General features: G+C 34.5%; 2 protein-coding genes across 4 annotated transcripts; both read right to left on the bottom strand.

Moving 5' to 3' along the window:
* Positions 1–643: 643 nt before the first annotated feature.
* Positions 644–14,289, bottom strand: LOC132315942 (SNF1-related protein kinase catalytic subunit alpha KIN10). Its single transcript, XM_059814396.1, has 11 exons — positions 14,000–14,289; positions 11,980–12,178; positions 10,534–10,718; positions 10,247–10,429; positions 10,012–10,143; positions 6,032–6,217; positions 4,545–4,634; positions 4,396–4,479; positions 3,522–3,662; positions 1,866–2,099; positions 644–1,278 (listed from the first exon to the last, which is right to left on the bottom strand). The coding sequence occupies exons 2-11, from the start codon at positions 12,173–12,175 to the stop codon at positions 1,165–1,167; spliced, it is 1,545 nt and encodes a 514-aa protein (XP_059670379.1). The 5' UTR covers positions 12,176–12,178; positions 14,000–14,289; the 3' UTR covers positions 644–1,164.
* A 1,926-nt stretch (positions 14,290–16,215) lies between these two features.
* On the bottom strand, positions 16,216–19,110 carry LOC132315943 (uncharacterized). Of its 3 annotated transcripts, none has more exons than XM_059814397.1 (3): positions 18,956–19,110; positions 17,766–18,077; positions 16,216–16,652 (listed from the first exon to the last, which is right to left on the bottom strand). In XM_059814397.1, exons 2-3 carry the CDS (start codon positions 18,034–18,036, stop codon positions 16,573–16,575), a joined length of 351 nt encoding a protein of 116 aa, XP_059670380.1. In that variant the 5' UTR covers positions 18,037–18,077; positions 18,956–19,110; the 3' UTR covers positions 16,216–16,572. The 3 variants fall into 3 exon arrangements, with proteins under 3 accessions (XP_059670380.1, XP_059670381.1, XP_059670382.1); XM_059814398.1 differs by having other exon boundaries at positions 17,766–18,120; positions 18,956–19,104; XM_059814399.1 differs by having other exon boundaries at positions 17,766–18,094; positions 18,956–19,103.
* Positions 19,111–20,109: the final 999 nt, after the last annotated feature.

The following is a 20,109-nucleotide window of genomic DNA, read 5'->3' on the forward strand; positions in this document are numbered from 1 at the left end:
GGAAGATGGGGAAGTGGAACACATTTGAGAATGCAATACAAGCAAAGACATTATATGTTTGGATACATTGACATACAGGCTCTGTCAAAAGGATGAGCAATCAAGAAACATGCACGCTGATGGCGTATTTGAGGTGATATTTATTATCAGGAGTTTGGAGAAATTAGTGCAGAGAGAAGAAAGTATTTAAATACAAACTTGATGCAATACTTGAAGGTGACATGATTTGGTATTCTTCAGGAAAATTAACGCGATGGGGTGGAGAAATTAAATAGGGACGAAGGAATATGTCTCTAGTTCAAAAAACCCATTTAAAATTTTTATTTATTTCAGTTAGCTGTTAATATCATGTTTCCGAACACCATCAAATGCAAGATCAAACGATATTCAACAGCATATATATATATATATATATATGAGAGAGAGAGAACAGTCTTTAGGATCATCATCATCATAATAACAATAAGACACCTAATAGATTTCATTTTGTTTATGCTCTCACATGCCCTAATGCTGCTACAGAAGATGAAAAATTGTTTGCCTTGGGCCCATACTCTTCTTGTGTTTCAATCTGAAATAAGAAGCTCTTAACCTGCAAGTAAGTTGGGAATACAAGCTAGTATAGAAGAGGCCAATGCAAGCATAATTGAAGGTTAGAAATTATTACTACTGAAATTTCCATCTTCAACAATAGTGTACCACTACTGAAATTTCCATCTTCAACAATAGTGTACCAAAACTAAGCTATCCTGGACATTCTCAATGATGGATAGCCTTAGGCTCCTTTCTGCTGACCCATAAAAATGAATCCCACATCCATCAGATTTTGCCGGGATCACCTTGCTTTGTACTTGAAGTAGTACAAGATCACAATACTCGGACCTTTTTCTACATAAAATAGATAAACAAGTAAACTCGATACGGCAATACATGATCATCATTCCATTTTAGCATTAGGCCCTGTTACATGACGCAACACCGGCTTTTCAAGTTCTAACGGATGAGCAAGAAGGATGGCTTGAAAGGCTATTACCGAATAAAAACTGAGTGAAACTAAAATTGGAGAAAATGGAACCAAACAGAAAGGTTATATACAAGCTCTTCTTTGCAAGCAAGACCATATCCATGGACAAGGGTGGTCTTCTCGTGAGCTTCTCAGTCAGGTTAAAGGACCCGGAGCTGAGCAAGGAAGGCTGCACAAAGATCTAGGAACAGGAACTGTGGACCCTGGACCCGCTGTAGATCAAGCAGGTACTTATCCTCGCGTGTTTTGTAAAGCTGTATGGGTAAAGTTCCACAGCAGCAAAAAGTATCAGTGTAGAAATTTAGGAAAATGCTAAAAAAAAAATAATAATAATAAATTGAGTTCGAGTTTAAGCACTTTTTTTCAAAGTAACTTAAAAAAATAAATTTGGAACATCTATTAGTCATACTAAACTTGAAAATTTCATGTGTTTAGTCCATGGCCAATCCAAATGCAGGACAAGTGTTAAAACATGGGCTATCAGCCCCCTCCTACCATGCCATTGGGTTCCTCTTCCCAGGATTAGACTAATCCTCCATAACTGGTTCGAGACACAAACGTAGCCTAGGTGTCTGATTCAATCCAGACACTTCATCAATGGCACTCATCGATAAGTAGCTTCTACTTGCAATGCAGATGACAAATTTTCTATCAACTTGGTACTAAATGGTATTATTCAATGCCAGAATTTTTTAAATAAAAAATAAAACCGCAGCTTTTGTAACAAGGATATCCAATCCTCATTATATTCATAAACTGATGGATTTTGCCTTTACAAATATTTATAGTTAATGATATTATATTGAAATTTGTGAAATTAATGATAGAATAACAAAATTACCTGCAGTTCAAACTTGACCACATTTGGTGACCTCGCAACACCATCATTTTCAATGATGGTGGAATCATCCCCGAAATAATGATTACTGTGCATAGGATTGCTAACCATGCCTTCATGAATACCAGGAATCCAGCGGCATTTCATGTTGTAGTGCCCGATCTTTTTCCAACACACATTCAATTCTTGCAGAGCTTTGAGAACTTCTGTCATTATCTCACGAGGATGAGCCCGAGACTGTCAAAAGGAGAGGATACCATCAATGACTATTATGGAATACAAATAATTACGTCCAAACAGGATGTAAATAATAAAACACTTAGGGCCAGTTTGGTTGGAGAGAAATAGCAAGAAAACAAAAGAAAAGAAAGGTAAGAGGGAAATGACATATTGTATTTGATATAAATCATTTGAGGCAAAGAGAGGAAATTGAGGGATACAAATTAGGCATGATGATTAGATTTGTTATCCTTTCAAAAATGGGAGCAAATGGAAGAAAATGAAAGGTTTTCAGCTACAAAGTTTAATAAAACATTTTTAGGACCGATTTTGCCCTTATTTTATAAAAGACAAAATCAAAATACCATGAGCCATAGGTGAAAACCGGCCTCAAATCCCTTCGCAATCGAAGGTGAAAGCGGGAAAAAGATGGCAAAACCCTTTTTCCTTACTTTGTCAGCCGACTTGCAAGCTGCTCTAAGAACATGTGGACTTCACGAGCTATCAGGTAATAAAGAAGGGCAGGAGAATGATTTAGAGAATCATCTCTTTATGAAGATAAATCTCATTATAAATTCGATTATTCCTCTCCTTACTGACTTCTCTAACTAAGGGAGTTGACTTCCAACAGTTAAATAAAGTAAGTAAAGGATCTTAGCCACTACTGAGCCACGAAGGGAGGGATCCATCAGTTTCCCTCTCGGTACTTAGATCTTCCTCTAGAACTTCTCCCATTCTTTTTGAGCCAGCCCTACCCGATTGGCCAGACCTTACTTTGTTTTCAAATTGTCGCATTGGTTTAAATGATGTTTAGCACAATTTTTATATTTGTTTTATTATTTCTTACCTATATATTTGTCTTTAAATGTGATAAGGTGGTAAATTTATCAAAATAATTAATTTTCCTTTCTTTCCCCAAACCTGATTAAGTGCTAAGACAATCGTTTCCTTTCTTTTGCCTCATTAATAAGCCAAACATGGTAAGAGGTTAACACCATCCTTTCATTTCTTTTCTTTTCTCTCATAACTAATGTTATCCTTTCTTTTCTTTTCACTACTATTACACGAAACATAGCCTTAACCTGCCCCTGACATGCATGTGCTCACAGAATGGGATTGAAGTGATTGCCTAAATCTCTTAAACCAGTTTAAACAAGCATCAAATGCAAACTGAAGCACCAATGGGTATTAGCCTAGTTGGTATGATCTCTCCTCCCCAAAGGGAAGGTTGAGAGTTCAAGCCCTGTTAAGGGTAATATTGTGGATGTATGTGTGTTTGCTTGAACTTTTCGAAAAAAAATAAAGCAGGTTGATCATAGAGGCTTCAGGCATGCCATGCTGATCCGCTCAATGCCTCTATTTATTGTTGCACAAGTACAGCAAGTTGGTTTACATCCTCCCATCCTCAAATAAGAACAGCATAAACTAAACAAACTTAACCTGAAGTCCAAGAGCCCATTTCCTCTCAACTGGAAACTGGGGTTTTGAGCCTATTCCTTGATAATCCATATATCCTGGAAAGCGTTGCCCAGCAGCTGGAGCTGTTGTGTCATTTGGATTCACACGGTTGAAACCATATTCCTACAGAAATATGCACAAGACATTATTATATACAGATACAAATTTAGAGTAAAAGATAAGAGTACAATAGGGACTATAATACCATGTAAATAGTATAAATTGCTTATCCAGAGCACACATGGCATGTGCCTAGCACAATGAAAAGTACAAAGTTACAGTACACACCAAGGAGATCATTCAGACCCAAACAAAATGTAAATCAGTCATATTCAGGACAAACTTTTGATAATTTTTTTAAAGTGACATTAAATTTCTAAGGTGATATCCATTGCGGAGCCACAAAAATAGTGTCACATTCACACAGGTGCTAACATATTGTGTGATATGATTACGACCCTCATATCTTAAAAGTTTCTATACACAGGAGAATTAGGGCCAGCCAATCCTACAAACGACTAAATTGATTTTCTACTTTTAGTTTTTTCCTCTCTCAAATTAGAAGGACCAATCCTTCAAAAGGGTAGTGATTCTTCTTTTAATCTATTATTATTTAAAATTTTCATTTATGCTTTATTCTATTAGGTCATTGAAAATACTAGCACTTCTTCTCCCTGAGAGTATAAATATGATCCTGTGAAAATTTGAGGAATACTTCTAGTTTCAAAGTTTAACTTTTTTTGTCATGGTACTGCTCATCTTACTTTAAAACATTGGATAAATAACCCCATAGAATAAACAACTATGAAGACTAAACAAGTATGATAAATTAATTTTAAAGCAGAAATATACACACCATAGACTCCTGAAACTCCGCCCCAAGATAGCCGCTGGAAGCCCGGAACCGGTTGTCTAATAGCAAATAGTACGCAACAGTAGCCTGCATATATTCAAGATTTAAGAATTTCCACCATTTATAACAATTTGAAAATGGCAAATGGTTACCTCATTCTGTAGTCGGTTGCGAAGAGAATCAACAAGGCTGTTCCTGTCAAATCCCATCTTTACAACTTCTTGAAGAATCTCCTCGTCAATCTGCAATTAGAATATTACTTTAATTGTCAATGTCCCAAGGTTAGATGCACATAATATAAACTATTTACACCTTGATCATGAGCAGGAGCTTAAAAAATTTCTACTGAAAGATAAGGATATATTAATTCATGTTGCTAAGATTTATCTAATTCTACAAGATCCATGCATTATTCCATCACATGTTTGCTGAAATATTAACCAGAATAAGAACAACTGTAAACTGTGTCAGATGATTTATCATCGATGTCAAATGGAAATATTTACATGAAGAAAATGTAGGGAAAAGGTCCCCAAATGGGAGATGAAGATAAATACAACAAAATGAAATACCAAAGCAATCAACAACCCCATGACTGAGTTAAAAAAAATCCCCATCATTATAAAGTGACCTACTGCAAGACTCAACTCAACTCAATAAAGCAGTTTCCCTCAAGTACTTGGATCAACTACATGAATTTTTTGTTTTTCTTTTTGTTTTTCTTTTTCAACCACTCTATCCAAAGTTATAACCTCAGTCAAACCACATGTTACCATATCCATCCTTACTAACTCTACCCATGTTAACTTTGGTGTTTTCCATCCCTAGCATTACCTCTGAACCATGTCACTCTTCCTAAGTCACACTTAGTGGTCTTCTTTGTACATGTCCAAACCATCTTAATCAACTTTCTCTCATTTTATTTTCAGTTGGTGCTACTTCAACCATTGCTTGAATGTGCTCATATCAAATTCTATCCTTTCTTATCTTACCGCACATATATCTCAACATTCATGTCCACCACACTAGCTTTATTCATATGGTGTTTCTTATTGTCCAACATTCTGTCCAAAAATAACAGCTGATCAGCCTGGCCTAATAGCTGTTTTATATAACCTCCCTCTAAGTCAATGGCATATGCATCACAAAATATATTGAATGTAACCCTGTTTAACCCATACGTTGATCACAAAATATGATCAATTGCAAGGCTCCAAAAAAAATAATAATAAAGAAGAAGAAGAAGGCGAGCCTCTTCTCATTTGTTCAAACCAAGGAGGAAACATTAATAATCAATTTGATCAGATGTAGTGTGAGCACCATAAATATTTACCTCGAATAGGGTACAGCCACTTATTTAAAGGATGATTGGCAATGTCAAAATAAAAATCAAAGTTCCAGAGCTATATTGTTAAATAGAAAGAAAATTATAATAGTAAGTTCCTCAACACCCTAGAGAGATGCGTGTGTCTATGTTCAGATATACAACACCACATTCTTGTTTAGATAACTAATGAAGCAATAAAACTAAGCCAAATGATGGTTTCTTTATGGATGGAAGGCATACACCAACATTCTCTATTAAAAAGCAAAAACAGCAAAACTCTGATTGACAGATTCAATCAGATTATCACAAAACCTTTTTCGCTTGTTGCAATGTATCTGGTGGAGGTACAGCTAAGTAGCGCGGAAGATGAGCTTGGAACCATGGGTGTGTACGAATCTCAGGAATAGTCATTCGCTTCATAGGGTCAACCACAAGCATCCTAGGGATCAGATCTCTTGCACCAGGTGATAGATGGCTGGGAAGAGTGTATATCCCACCCTAAACAACAAAATGACACAAGTTCAGTATGTAGTCTCAGTTAAGAATATTGATACATTTGATAAGATGAATTTCAGACTTATCAAAAATTAAATAAATAAATAAGAAATAAGATGAATTTCAGAAATTGTGGTAAATTATTAAAAAAACATATACAATGAGAATAAGAGGACAAAATCTAGGAGGATAGGATCTCAAATATAATATAGGTTAAATGCTCCGACACCCCCTCAAGTTTACCTTTATTGCTCATAGATTAAAGTTATAGCCAAAAAATTGCTATGACAACCCCTATCAGAATTAACAGCAGTTTGTTTTTTCCGGAAAAAATAATTTTACTATTATACCCCTTGCTTTACTTAACACACGCCTGCTGATGTGTACAGTGAAAATGAGGAATGTCTATTTTGCCCTTGATTTTATTACCTGGCACAATCTCCATCAACAAAGTTTAGATTAGTCACACGATCATCTACCCCTCATCCACGCCATCTTTCGCTGTCACAACCACTTTCTTCACCACCGCCGCCACAACAACCCACCATCTTCACTACCACCGGCCATAGTCACCACCACCGCCGCCACTCCATTTTTTTCCTCTCTCTCCTCTACATACACTTTCATCTTCGACTCCTAAATTCCCAACACACACACACACACACATATACACACATTGTGGCTGTATAGAGAGCAATCATTCAATGATTCAATGGCGACGATATATCTAGGAATTGGGTTCTGCAAATCCAACTCCATCATCTACAGCAAACGATCCCGTACCTTTACCTTCGAATAACTCCCTCGACGTCATCACATTAATCTCCTCGCGTCCCCACCACAGCAACATCGCTACTGGTCGTCGCATCTCCATCTCCAACGTCTGGACTGATTTCTTTGCCTCATCTATTTTCGCTATGGGATACGCAAAGGCCATGTCATCTTCATCCTCCTCTCCCTAAAAAAATCATCAAATTTTACGTTCTATTGTTAACCAGGGTTTGAAATATTTTTCTGATCTGGGATGTTTGCAAGCGTAAGTTTAAGGTTCATTTTTGTTTCATCCCCTTGATTACTAAACTGTTTTTTTTTTTTTTTTTTTTTTTTTTTATCCTTACCAAGATTCCTAAACTGTTCATTGTGTTTGCTTTTGCCTTTGGGTTGAGCGTGAAGATATTTGTTAGATTGTAAAGCCAATATAAAACTTGAATGTTGACTATAAACATTTGTTTAAGGTTGTAGACTCATCTCAAGCAAAAGTCAGTTTTTTTAGTGTATGTGTATTTGTATCGGTAGGCTTTTTAGGGTTTCAATTTTTTGCAGTTTTCTTATAGAATTTTTTTACCCATTTTGATTACATTCAACACTAATTGATGGATAAATGTGATAACAAATTGGAAAATGAATTTGGTTGAGTTTAAATCGCGTTTGTTTTGTATATGCGCGTGTATATGTGCGTATGTGGGCTTCTGGGTTTAGATTCTTTGCAGTTTTGATTGAATTTTTTTGGTTGATTTTGACATCAACAATGATGGTCAAATATGATTCCAGTAAATTCCACTATAAATTTGGTTCAGATTGATTATAAGCTTTAAGATTTAATGGGTGAGGGTATAAAGGTCCAATTAACTAAGGCTAAAATTATTCTTAAAATAATGGAGGGTAGTTTTGACATTTAATATTTTCAAATTGGCTGACTTTTGACTTGACTAACGGTCAACTAACAGAAAGGGGGTGTTAGGGCAAAGTTAACCAAACCTGAGGGGAGGTTTAAGCTTTTTTTCCACTAGTTTAATCTGTGAGCAATTAAGGCAAACATGAAGGGGTGTCAGAGCATTTAACCCTATAATAAAAGGTGTCCACATAAAGTTTGTAAGAATCATATGATCGTAATTCCATTCATGGTTCAGTAGTGCTGATTCCGCATCTTCAAGCACAATTAACGGACAAGTTAAAAGCTCATGTACAAACTAGATACTTCACACAAGAAATGTTAAAAATCCTAAAACTATTAAGGACATTAAATAGATGAACTAGTAGTTATTCCATTCGTGGTTCAGTGCTGATCTCTGCATCTTCAAGCACAATTTAGAGACTAAGTTAAAAGCTCATGTACAAACTAGATATGCCCACCAGGGGAGGAGTCCAAGAAGCTTCTCAACTGGGAGAGCTGGCAAGGTAGGAGGGAAGCATAGCATCAAAACCCATGCTATCCTAGAATTCTTAAAAAAGAGCAGTTATGCCCAACGGAGTGAATCTGATGATGTGGATCCTACTCCTCCTCGCTATCCTCAGCGCATTTCAAACCCCTTTATGCATCATTTCAAGCAAACAGACCTAGAATGCAGAGGGAGGTACGCAATTGGATCTCTTTTTATCTCCCCATGGTTAATCTAGTTGACACCAGATTGAAATCTAGGAATTTTCTTAAAATTTCTAATTTGGATAACAAGGCTTGCACAAGAAATGTTCAAAAATCTAAAAGCATCGAGGGCATTAAATTGATGAACTGGTAGTTAAGATTGACGGGCAAGATATATTTACGCCCAGGGGGGTGAGAGAGACAGGCAAGGAGAACCAGTTTCACTTTCTAGAATTTATTAAAAAAGATTCTCTCTTAAATTTGATCACACAATGCTTTCGAACTCACCAGAATTTCAAAAATTGTCTCCCCATTTGGGAATGAATTCAACCCATATGAACAGTGCATAACTTAAGTGTGTGTATCTCTATTTGATTGTGCACGTGTTTGTTTCAAACCTCCCTCGACTTCTCACAAACTAATTCCACTTCACTGGTGACAGCAATTTTTTATGCCATCAAACTTTATGGCCTTGATGCACAACAAGATGCAAAAGCGGGCCATGTTAAAGGTAAAGTGTCCACCAAGTCTCAGAGCTACCTCAATCCATGTAAACGCGAACTGTACAGAAGCACAGAAAACTAAGATCCAACAGGAAAATGCATGTCATATATGAAATATACGCATTCATGCTGAGAGAGAGAAGGATTTCTTAAAAGCTCCTCCCACACCCCGCATGCGCGGAAAGAGAGAGAAAAAGAGATGTGGAGAGAGAGAGAGAGGAAGGGGGGGCAAAGATCTATCACTCTTCCCAAACACAACACAAAAGGCAGTGGAACAGCACTCCAAATCTGCAAAACCCTGCTCATAGTATAACCCCATCCATACGAAGCAAATCTCCAACTGATCTTCAGTGGTCTCATAAAGCACCAAAAAGAGATAGCAATAAGCACCATAAATATTTGGCTACTGAATTGATAACAATGGGGGATGTCTCATAAAACCACAAAAGGAGATAGAATAGGCACGACAATTCTCTGGCTACTTAATAACAACAAGCTTCAGCGCAAAAGTTTAGTCACTGAAACAAAGATATGTGACACACCAGCTACATAGAGAAAATACATCAGAGACTTCAGCGAGGAGTGTCACGACCATTTCACAGAACTTGAAGCTTTAGAGAGAACAATGGACAACAAATTTTGGAAAATATTATATTCATACTTCTATCCAAGAAAAAATGAAGTTAAATGGATTTATAATACATGATCAGCTTGGAACCCAGAATAGTTGAAAACTTGGAATAAGGCTTAGATGAGGATCTCATGAAGATCCTTGCATGACTAAATTTTAAGGTTGAAAATTAACCACTTAAATAATGGGTACCACAAAATGAAGTGGCACCTTGCTTCCCAATCATTTTCCAAATCCACTTAAAAAGAAGAAGCATATTTAGCCAATATAAAGGATGTTATAAAAGGTAACCTGGATATACCTTTATTTTTTTGAAAAGGTTAGGAATATTTTCATCGTCAAAAGGAAGGGTGCCACAAAGAAGCGCATACAAAATAACTCCACAGCTCCATACATCTACCTCAGGCCCAGCATACAACTTCCCAGATATGACCTATAAAATTGTTCAATCAATGCAAATAATTACCTCAAAAAACTAAACAATTATATTTAAATAATAAAATATATGTTGAAATTATACGCCAGTGATACCATACCTCTGGCGCAGCATAGTTCGGGCTTCCACAACTTGTCTTCAGAAAGTGACCATCCCGCATGATATTGCTCAAACCAAAGTCTGCAATCTTCACGTTACATTTAGAATCCAAAAGCAGGTTCTCTGGCTTAAGGTCTCTATGAACCACCATATTCCTGTGGCAGTACTCCACACCAGATATTATCTGTTTTCAAAGTATCATCGTACAGTTCATATTGCAAGTTTCTATACTCTCAAAAAAAAATGGGAAACCCTGGGAAATCTTGCAGATGAATAAGAAATTTCTACCTGCTGAAAAAAATTGCGAGCTTCATCCTCCTGTAACCTACCCTTCTCCACAATATAATCAAACAGCTCACCAGACTTCACATACTCCATCACAACATAAATATCTGCTGGTGTCTCTATAACTTCGTATAGTCGTATGATGTGAGGATGCATAAACAATCTCAATATTTTGATTTCTCTTCTAACTGCAAAATATCAACCATGTTGAACAGTTGTCATAATCAAACCCAGCATTAAGGTACAAAAAATTAATAAATAAATAACCATACTAACTACCAACAAAGGAAAAAAATCAATCACAATGTCATTGGATGCCAGGTTATAAATCCACATATAATAATATTATACATTCTTTATAATATCCAAATAAAATAAAATGAACAAACAGAATAAATATAACTGAAAGAGAGAGAGAATGAGAACAAAGAATATGATAACATAGTTAAATAAACTGCAATTAACATGGCGTGCCAACAACTTACAAATTTTAACAAATTAAACTGCAAAAAACAACGATGGCAACTAATGATGTGGCTAAAGCATTAGTTGAGTTTCAATTCCCAAAGTGACTGTTCAAACACAATCAAACTCTAAAATCATACAGGATATTGATCTAAAAACAAAAGCAGTAGCTCAAGGACTGAGTCAAGGACCAATAGCATATCAAAATTTCAATTTAGATCCACTCAATTTTAATGCCAATAAACAAAGATGGGAATTCAAAATTACAAGTATATACTGAACATTTTGGACACTTCAACTTATCAGCAATTTTTAACTGATTAGAGATAGAAAGGAAACAAATGTTGTGGATCAATGGGATTCCAAAATAAGAGACCAGTATATGATCAATTTCCAGCAGTAGCTCCTTTGCATTCTCACACATATTTTGGAGAGAGAACTACAGAAAATATGTTGGATAGAGAATTTCTTTGGGAAATTTCAGAAATCGTCTACTTATACATCATCAGCCTTCTTGCCAGGAAAGTGAATTCTCGTTTGCCTCAGAAAGAAAATAAAAGAAGGGGGGTGGAAGACGTTGTTCATGATTTTACTTTCAAAAAACTATACAAACTAAAGACCCACAAGAACAATGGAGCATAACATAATAAATAAACTCACTCATTAAAAGGAATTAGACTGCAATTGAATGCCCAAAGGATAGATTATAAGATCACTTGACTCCCAGAAAATCTATTTCTCAAGAAATTGATTCTATTTAATAAGAAACAGACAGTGTCTATGGAATAAATGTCTCAAATTCCAGATGGTCTAATCTTATGCTGTTCTCCAAATCAGGATGAAGAATGCAGTGGCCTGTTAAATTATTAAGAAATTTTAAAAATACTAAGGCATTGTGTAACAACTTCTTAATGCAAGCTCGTAGAATGACATAATAATACTGAAAAGTAGTACAGAGTGATCATATAAGCACGTGATCCATACCTTTTTCTTCCATTTCCATGCTCTTTATCTTACGACGGTTAAGGATCTTGATAGCAACTTTGTACCCTGATAATGCATGCTCTGCAATTTTCACCTTACCAAATGAACCAATGCCAAGAGTTTTCCCAAGCTTATAGTTCCTCAAAGACATATCCACACTACTGCCACCATGGCCAGATGTTCCATCCATTTTCATAAACTGAAAAATGGTTGTAAAAAAACAGGTCATTAAAGAAAACACAAACACCAACAGGCCTGTGGTCTAGCGGTACCAGGCCCCTACTTCCCAAAGGGAGGTCAGGGGTTCGAACCTCAGTGGAGGCATGTGTGTGTGAGTACCAACTATGAAAAAAAAAAAAAAAAGCAAACACAAACAATCGGGGACATGTAATGACGAAAAATATTTGCACAAGAACTTGTGTGAAAGAAAAATGATGTAAAATCATGATAAAACTAAATATTCGAATTAAAAGGTGTTAGCCACATTGAACTCAACATTAATGCAGTGACAACTGACAAGAATCTTAAAATGAATATTTCCCATAAAATTTATCCCTCATGCAAGGGCCGACCAAACTAACATGGAATGAAGTGATCAGAAATTATTTCAAAAAACTATATCTAGTAAAAGATACGGCATTTAATAGAAAGAAATGGAAAAAGAGAATCGATGTAGTGGACCCCGTTTGTATGGGATAAAAGCAAAGATGATAATGATGCTAGGTCCACCGCCAAGTAGGTAATTCTCTAATGCCATATCTTAAAATGAATATTTCCCATAAAATTTATCCCTCATGCAAGGGCCGACCAAACTAACATGGAATGAAGTGATCAGAAATTATTTCAAAAAACTATATCTAGTAAAAGATATGGCATTTAATAGAAAGCAATGGAAAAAGAGAATCGATGTAGTGGACCCCGTTTGTACGGGATAAAAGCAAAGATGATAATGATGCTAGGTCCACCGCCAAGTAGATAATTCTCTAATGCTAAAGTTAACTGTGATAATATCAACTATCAAGTACTTATCACATGTAAGGGACTTCCAATAAAAAAAATTGGCTTTCCTTCTACTCTTTATATATTTTCATAAAAGTATGAGAACATAATATCATATTGCCATAAGCAAGTGCATTATTATGATGTACTTACTCACTTATGCAACTTGTGGACTGGTGTGAAAATTCCAGAAAACCAATCAAACCTTATTTTCACAGGAATATATAGTGAATCAAAGCAAGACTTTTAATTTTTATTTTTCTTATATATCAATATATATATATATATATGTATATGTATATTTATGTATATGTATATGTATATGTATGTATGTATATAATGCAACTTCACATTAAGTGGATACAAATCCCACATCCAAAATATCTTCACAAGTTTGCTAATAGTCCCTCCTCTGAGACCATTCGAAGCAATAGTCTTAGAATGCATAAATGGAATTGCTTTACAACTATTAGAAACAACTCTACCTCAAGTTTGTTCAACAAAAACAGTCTAGCACATTGCAACACAATGACAACTCAGATTTGACAGAAAAAATAAAATACTTCAGCAATCAAAGTAATATCTCTCAAGTGGCCCTTTCAGCCCTATTCATCTCAAAACATAAAATAAAACAAAAAAAAAAAAACAAATAAAATAATAATAGTTTTTTAAAGGAATTAAGTAAAACTAGTGACATTCTTTCTGAAAATGAACAAACCAAACAAATTACAGAGTAATTGCAAGTGAAATCGTAACAAAAAATAATAATAATAAATTAAAGATTTCTATGGCACAAACCCTAATCAGCGAGAGTGATTCAAATCTTATTGCGTAATGCGTATTTATCGATATCAGATATCAATATTTCCGTAATGAAATGGAAAAGAATACCAAAAATCGAATAAACGGAGTAACCCTAATAACACAGATCTGAATCCGGAATAAAGAACGTACAATTCAATAATACAACCACAATTTTCAAAATTTCTAGACATAATATATATACCCTATAGGGACTTACCTAAGAGAGAAGAAACGGCGATTAATTCTAGGGAAAAACAAGCTTCGAGGAATCAAAAGTTGCAGAGAGTCTTGTATGAATTCCCGCCAACAGAAGAGTGATATCGATCTTAATTGTAGATTTGTAAATGTATATACATGTATATATGTAAATTCTCGTATATATATATATATATATACGAAATGGTGATACTGACGAAGAAGGCAAGGCGCTACACTTCACTCTCTCTCTCTCTATCTCTATATCCGTGTATGTGTATGTGACGACTGTGTGTGCTGGGGAAACATTATTCTTATAATTAACGTGCGTTAAAATTCATCATATGAGCATTGAATGGTCATTAGCGCTTGAGCTCAAATTATGGCGAGTATCTTTATCTTTCCTTTTTCTATTTTGGGCTGAATTAAATTTCGTAAGACTTCCAAATTTGTGCAGAAACATTAAAATATATATATATATATATATATATATATATATATTTTCATAATGGTGGTGCCAAATATCTTAGAGCGAGCACACTCTAATTCCACTGAACACATACGGACCACCATGGGACGCCTATAACTTTCTGTGTTCTACCACCATCGAACACATACACAACCACCATAGGACGCCCATAACCCTATGTGTTCTATCACCATCGAACACATACAGTTGAGGACGGAGTCAATATTTAATTTTAAGGGAACGTAATGTTTTTGATTAAAAAAAATATATTCAAATAATATGATAAATATAGTTATATTTTGAAATCGATACATGAAATTAAACACATCGAGTTTATAAAATTACAACAATAAATGTAAATAAGAAGATAAAAAAAAAAAAAAAATGTTACATACTTATATATATATATATATATATATATATATATATATAGGTGCAAAAAGAAGAATTTTAAGAAGTGGAAAAAAAAAAAAAAAATGAGAAAACTTTGAAAAGAAAAAAATTAGGATTTAATTGACCGAAGTGAAATAGAAATGTAACTTAAAAAAAAATGAAATTAAAGGAATTTTGAAAAGTAAAAGAAGAGAAAAAATAAAAAAGAAAATAAGAAAATAAGATATAATTTTAGTAAATGAAAATTTTAGGAGGGTGGTATACTATAAAATTTCTCCTACTTATAGTTAAAAAATAACAAAAAAAAAAAAAAAATGATACATATATAAGGGGGGTTGGGCCAAGGGGCATGTGCCCCAAGCATGCATTGGCTCTGCCCGTGCATACAGTCTAACTACTCCATTAAAATTATTTTTATTTTTATTTTTATTTTTGGCGCCTGATAATAGTGGTATCCGACATTTAGAACACTTTCTAATTCCACTATACACATACAGGCTTGTGTAACAATTACTCCGACACCCCCTCTCAAAATTAACAGCAGTTTATTTTTTAACGGTCCACATAGTTTTATCATTGTACCCCTTTCTTTATTTAATAGGATGATTGCATTATACACTAAAATTACCAAATGTCTACATTGTCAACGCAGCGCATAATTACAACACATAATTACAACTCAGCCAATCCCATACTTCTGCAAATCTTCTTCCTCCTCTTATTTACTAAAGCAGCCCATCGAACATCAATACACTCCCTCTCAAAATTAACAGCAGTTTATTTTTTAACGGTTCACATATTTTTATCATTATACCCCTTTCTTTATTTAATAGGATGATTGCATTGTACACTAAAATTACCAAATGTCTACATTGTCAACGCAACACATAATTACAACACATAATTACAACTCAGCCAATCCCATACTTCTACAAATCTTCTTCCCCCTCTTCTTTACTAAAGCAGCCCATTGAACATCAATGCACTTTTATATGCTCTGAGTCTCAACTTAAAAAGTCCACTTAAAAAATTTTAACTCACAATTTGAGACCGAAGGAGTATATTATATATATATATATATATATATATATATATGAGAGAGACGCATGAAATAAAAAATGGACAGAGCTTAGTCCTTTTCTCATTGTAGATCATAGGTTCGAAAAATTACTTTCAAATCTTGCACCAGGAGTTTTCACGAGTAATTTGCTTAATTTTTTTAAAAAAGGAAATTTTTACTGTGGCAAACAATTCACTTTAAAATGGGTGTATTTTCGAATATTTATAGGCTTATTTTATCACTGTTCCAACTTATAGGATTAAATCATAATTACGAGTACATTATTGGTACTTTATCTTAATGAATCACTAAGAAGTTGTAACAAAGGCTATCATTTTAAAGAGTTAAACACCAAACATTGAGCGTCATTTGCTTGATGAATACAATACAAGATAATTGGGATCAACTACGACATTCAGCTTTTGGACTACAGTTACAAGCTACAATGTGCTTGCTCTTTCAACCTGTTCAAAGTATCATACTTGCCACATATGACACTCAAAACTCTTTACTACGAATCGAATCCATGATATGTGTTCTTCGATCTACAGATATGATGAACAAACAAAATACAGCTGCGTGTACGTCTATACAATGAGTTCTTAGATGGTACAAAAAGTGAGATAGAGCGGCAGCAATACACCAATGCAGTAGTTTTATGATCCCACGCGCCTCAGTAATCAGGGATGGAAGCGAAACGATAGCCTTGGGCACCCCTCCACGAATAATACGCAATTCGAGTCTCGTAAAATCCTGCAGTCATTAATTGGTTCAATACTTATACAGGCAGTTGCTTCAGCTACTGACAAGCAAGAAGAAAACTAGAGCATGCATTACTACCGAGAGCTATTTGGTAGACTCAGAAATGTAGTTGGAATCATTATAATTCAGAACATACAGCACAAACAAAGAGAGACTGTAGTTTATAACACACGTATAAGCAAAACAAACAAAACAAAAACACGGCTGCTGTTATAAAAAGCAGAATTGTTAACTTTGTTGACGCGAAGGGTGCATTTATTATAATAGCTATATCAGCAGCAGTTAACAGTTGGCAATTCAGGTGCTGCTCATGCTCCAGAGCCTAGTTTGGCAATTTAGGTGCCGACCGCAAATACTACTCTCCTAAATTTGGAAATCAGTGCCAGTTCACAACTTGGAATCAATACCTTGTTGTGTTTGTCTTCAATTTACAATTACAGAGTAAAATTTTCGTTCATAATGAACAAATCATGGAAAATTTTCCATGACTAAACAAGCTAATCATGTGAAATCCTTGTGATACCAAAAGCTACTAATAGACAGATATGTTAGAATTGAAAAGCTAAATGAATCGATTTTGGAGAGCCACTTTAATGAAATTGAATTTGCAGAGGTGGTTGCTTATTGATATTTTGTAGAAAGCATATTTACACAAGCAATCTAAATATAATTTGTCATTGCTTTTCACACACAAAGAACCCTCAAATCATGCTCATCCTCCGTGTTCAGATAATTCTCAATACACACTTTAGATATATCAAACTAAAGAACATATTAGCTTGTTAATTTACTTTTTGAGCAACGAAGGGGATTTTTTGGATGTCTCATAATAATTGATCCCATTTTGTCTGCAGCATTTTAAAACACAAGGTCATACTAAAATTCGAGGAATCAAAAACAAGGGCAGGTTCTGTTCAGGATTTGGTAGCGCAAAATCATAAAGTAGAAAGAAAGAGACACTTTCTACTTGTCAAAACTAACAATTTTAATTCAATAAAAAGGCTCACAGCGGAAGACATATACATACTTAAATTTTCCCATTGTATAATCAGTGAACCACTATTTAAACAAAATAACCAATAAGCAAAAATGAGCTTCGTTTACCTGGGAGGAAGGCAAGAAGTCCAAGTCCTAGAAGGCCATAAGCTTGGGATGGTTCTCCTCCCATATGACCTGTGAAAATGAAGAAGGAAAGGAAGAGAAGCATGCATCCAAGACTCAGCAGGAAAAGTGCGAGCCCAATGGATTTCCAAGGGATTTTATCAAAAGTTTTTGGCTCATAGTCAAATCGACGGTCGTGTTGGCTGCCACTACCATAATAATCATCATCATCGGCAGCAAGACGACTGTATTGAACATTCCGCTTAGATGCCATACCAGTAAATTCCAACTCTGGAAATTTTCACAAAAATGTGTCTGCAAACACCAGAAGCCTTCAAGTTCGAACCGTAATACAGAGCTTCAAACATCAAATGAACATAAAGACACCAAAAGCGGAATACGGATAAAAGGAACACTATATTGTGGGTCACAAGTCATACATGTATCTGGCCTAATCATGTCTAGAACATCAAAAAGGTAAAACTAACAGATTAACACAAGAACAGTTCATTAATATATATATATATATATATATATATATATAAGGAAGATTGTATTAGAAGGCCTTCTAAAGGGGAACACATCCTGCAAAAGCAATACAAGGACCAAGTAGGGTGTCATGAAAATTTGAATATCCATGGTTCAACAGCTGAACAAAGACATAATTTTGTTAACACGAAATTTAGCTGAACACCGTGTCATGAATGTCAATCAGAACTTCACTAAATAAATTGCGTCATTTGGGAATTTTCATCAGAAAACTCAATGCTTTTAATTGTTTCTAATTATCCAATCGGATTTCAAAACTGCTTAAGATGGCCATTTTTAAACAATGAATCCAAGTCTAATTTTGGGTTTCTGCAGTATGTTCCAAATCTAGTGCCGATTTACAAATTAGGGTTCTTGGCGGAATCTGAATCCGGCCAAACATGGTCATAAAACAGTATACAAACGTGTGTGTAGTAAATATATAAGAATTGAGACATGGGTAATATGAAACATTAATTGAATTTATGATTAATAAGACTTGATGGTCAAAATGGTTACAGGCAAACCCTATACTAATTGAAACCAATTCAATAAAATAACACCAGAAAATATATATATACAAAACATGATCTATTCAGATCTCATATATACGATAAGAGAGCGAACAAAACATATAATTTAGATTAAAGGTAGTGACTTTGTACCGTTAAACTCGCCTTGCTAGAGAAAAGTCGCCGCCGTGATAAAACCACCGGTGGGGGAAGGATGGGTTGGTTTGGAAGAAGATGAAAGATGTGTCAACTCCTTACTTCCCTTATAGTCCCGTTCCTTTTGTCTCCCGAATTAAAAACTAATTATGTTGTTTGAAAATTCAATATTTTAATTATAAATAGATTTAATATCAATTAATATTTCTTAAAAAAAAACATTAGTATAATTATATATGGAACTTAAATGAATTTTTAAGTCAAAGTTAGTTTAATTATCACTGAATATTTAAAATTTAAAAATATATTAAAAAGTTCTCCATTTGTAATAAGTGCTTAAATTTAAAATACTTAAAATTCAATTTATTAAAAAAATTAGAATTTAATTTCTATTAACGTTAATAATCACTTTGCCCTTAAATGGACTCCAACTTTATGCTTATCCATTAAATAGTTAAATGCATGGTTGGATATAGTGATTAATGTTTTTTAAACTATTTGGTTCTTTGGGATAAAATAGTGGTAACAAGTGATACTCATATATTAAAAAATATATATCATAATTATGTAAAATATCATATAAATTGAACTTTTAATATTCATACATTATTTAATAAAAATAGTTACAACAACCCACAAAGATCATAACTTGCCAGACACACTTGCTTTCAAATTAATACATTTATGATTTATGTCAGGTAGTGACACACTCTTGGGTTGGCAATGGTTTCTGAATTTAGGGGTCACGGCCCCAATCATAAAATTCTTGCATGGAAAATTAAAGGTGGTGGACTCCATTTTTACAACTCCTATACAATATAGCATCCTTTCTCGAAATTGCACAACTGTTTTCTCGAAGTTTTTTGAACTTATTAATTCAAATACTATTATAAATTTTGATTAAAATATAAGACATAAGATTTATGCTATTTATCGTTCTAAGAACAATGATTTTAGAGTTAAAAAATAGACAATTTAGATTGTGATTTAAACTGCATGAGAAACTAACCCTATGATCGTTTTATAAGTATGTCGTCAACTAACATTTTTTATGATATGGTATTGTTAGAGTGTGTCTCACATGTTTTGGGGGTTCAATTATGAAAAAATTGGACCGGTCAACTTATGCGGACTGGTCCAACGCCTTCATA

The sequence above is a fragment of the Cornus florida genome, unplaced genomic scaffold (genome assembly GCF_030987335.1).
Source record: "Cornus florida cultivar Cherokee Brave unplaced genomic scaffold, ASM3098733v1 CherokeeBrave_3.0.0_Hap2_Chr07, whole genome shotgun sequence".
In the NCBI taxonomy this organism is placed as follows: Eukaryota; Viridiplantae; Streptophyta; class Magnoliopsida; order Cornales; family Cornaceae; genus Cornus; species Cornus florida.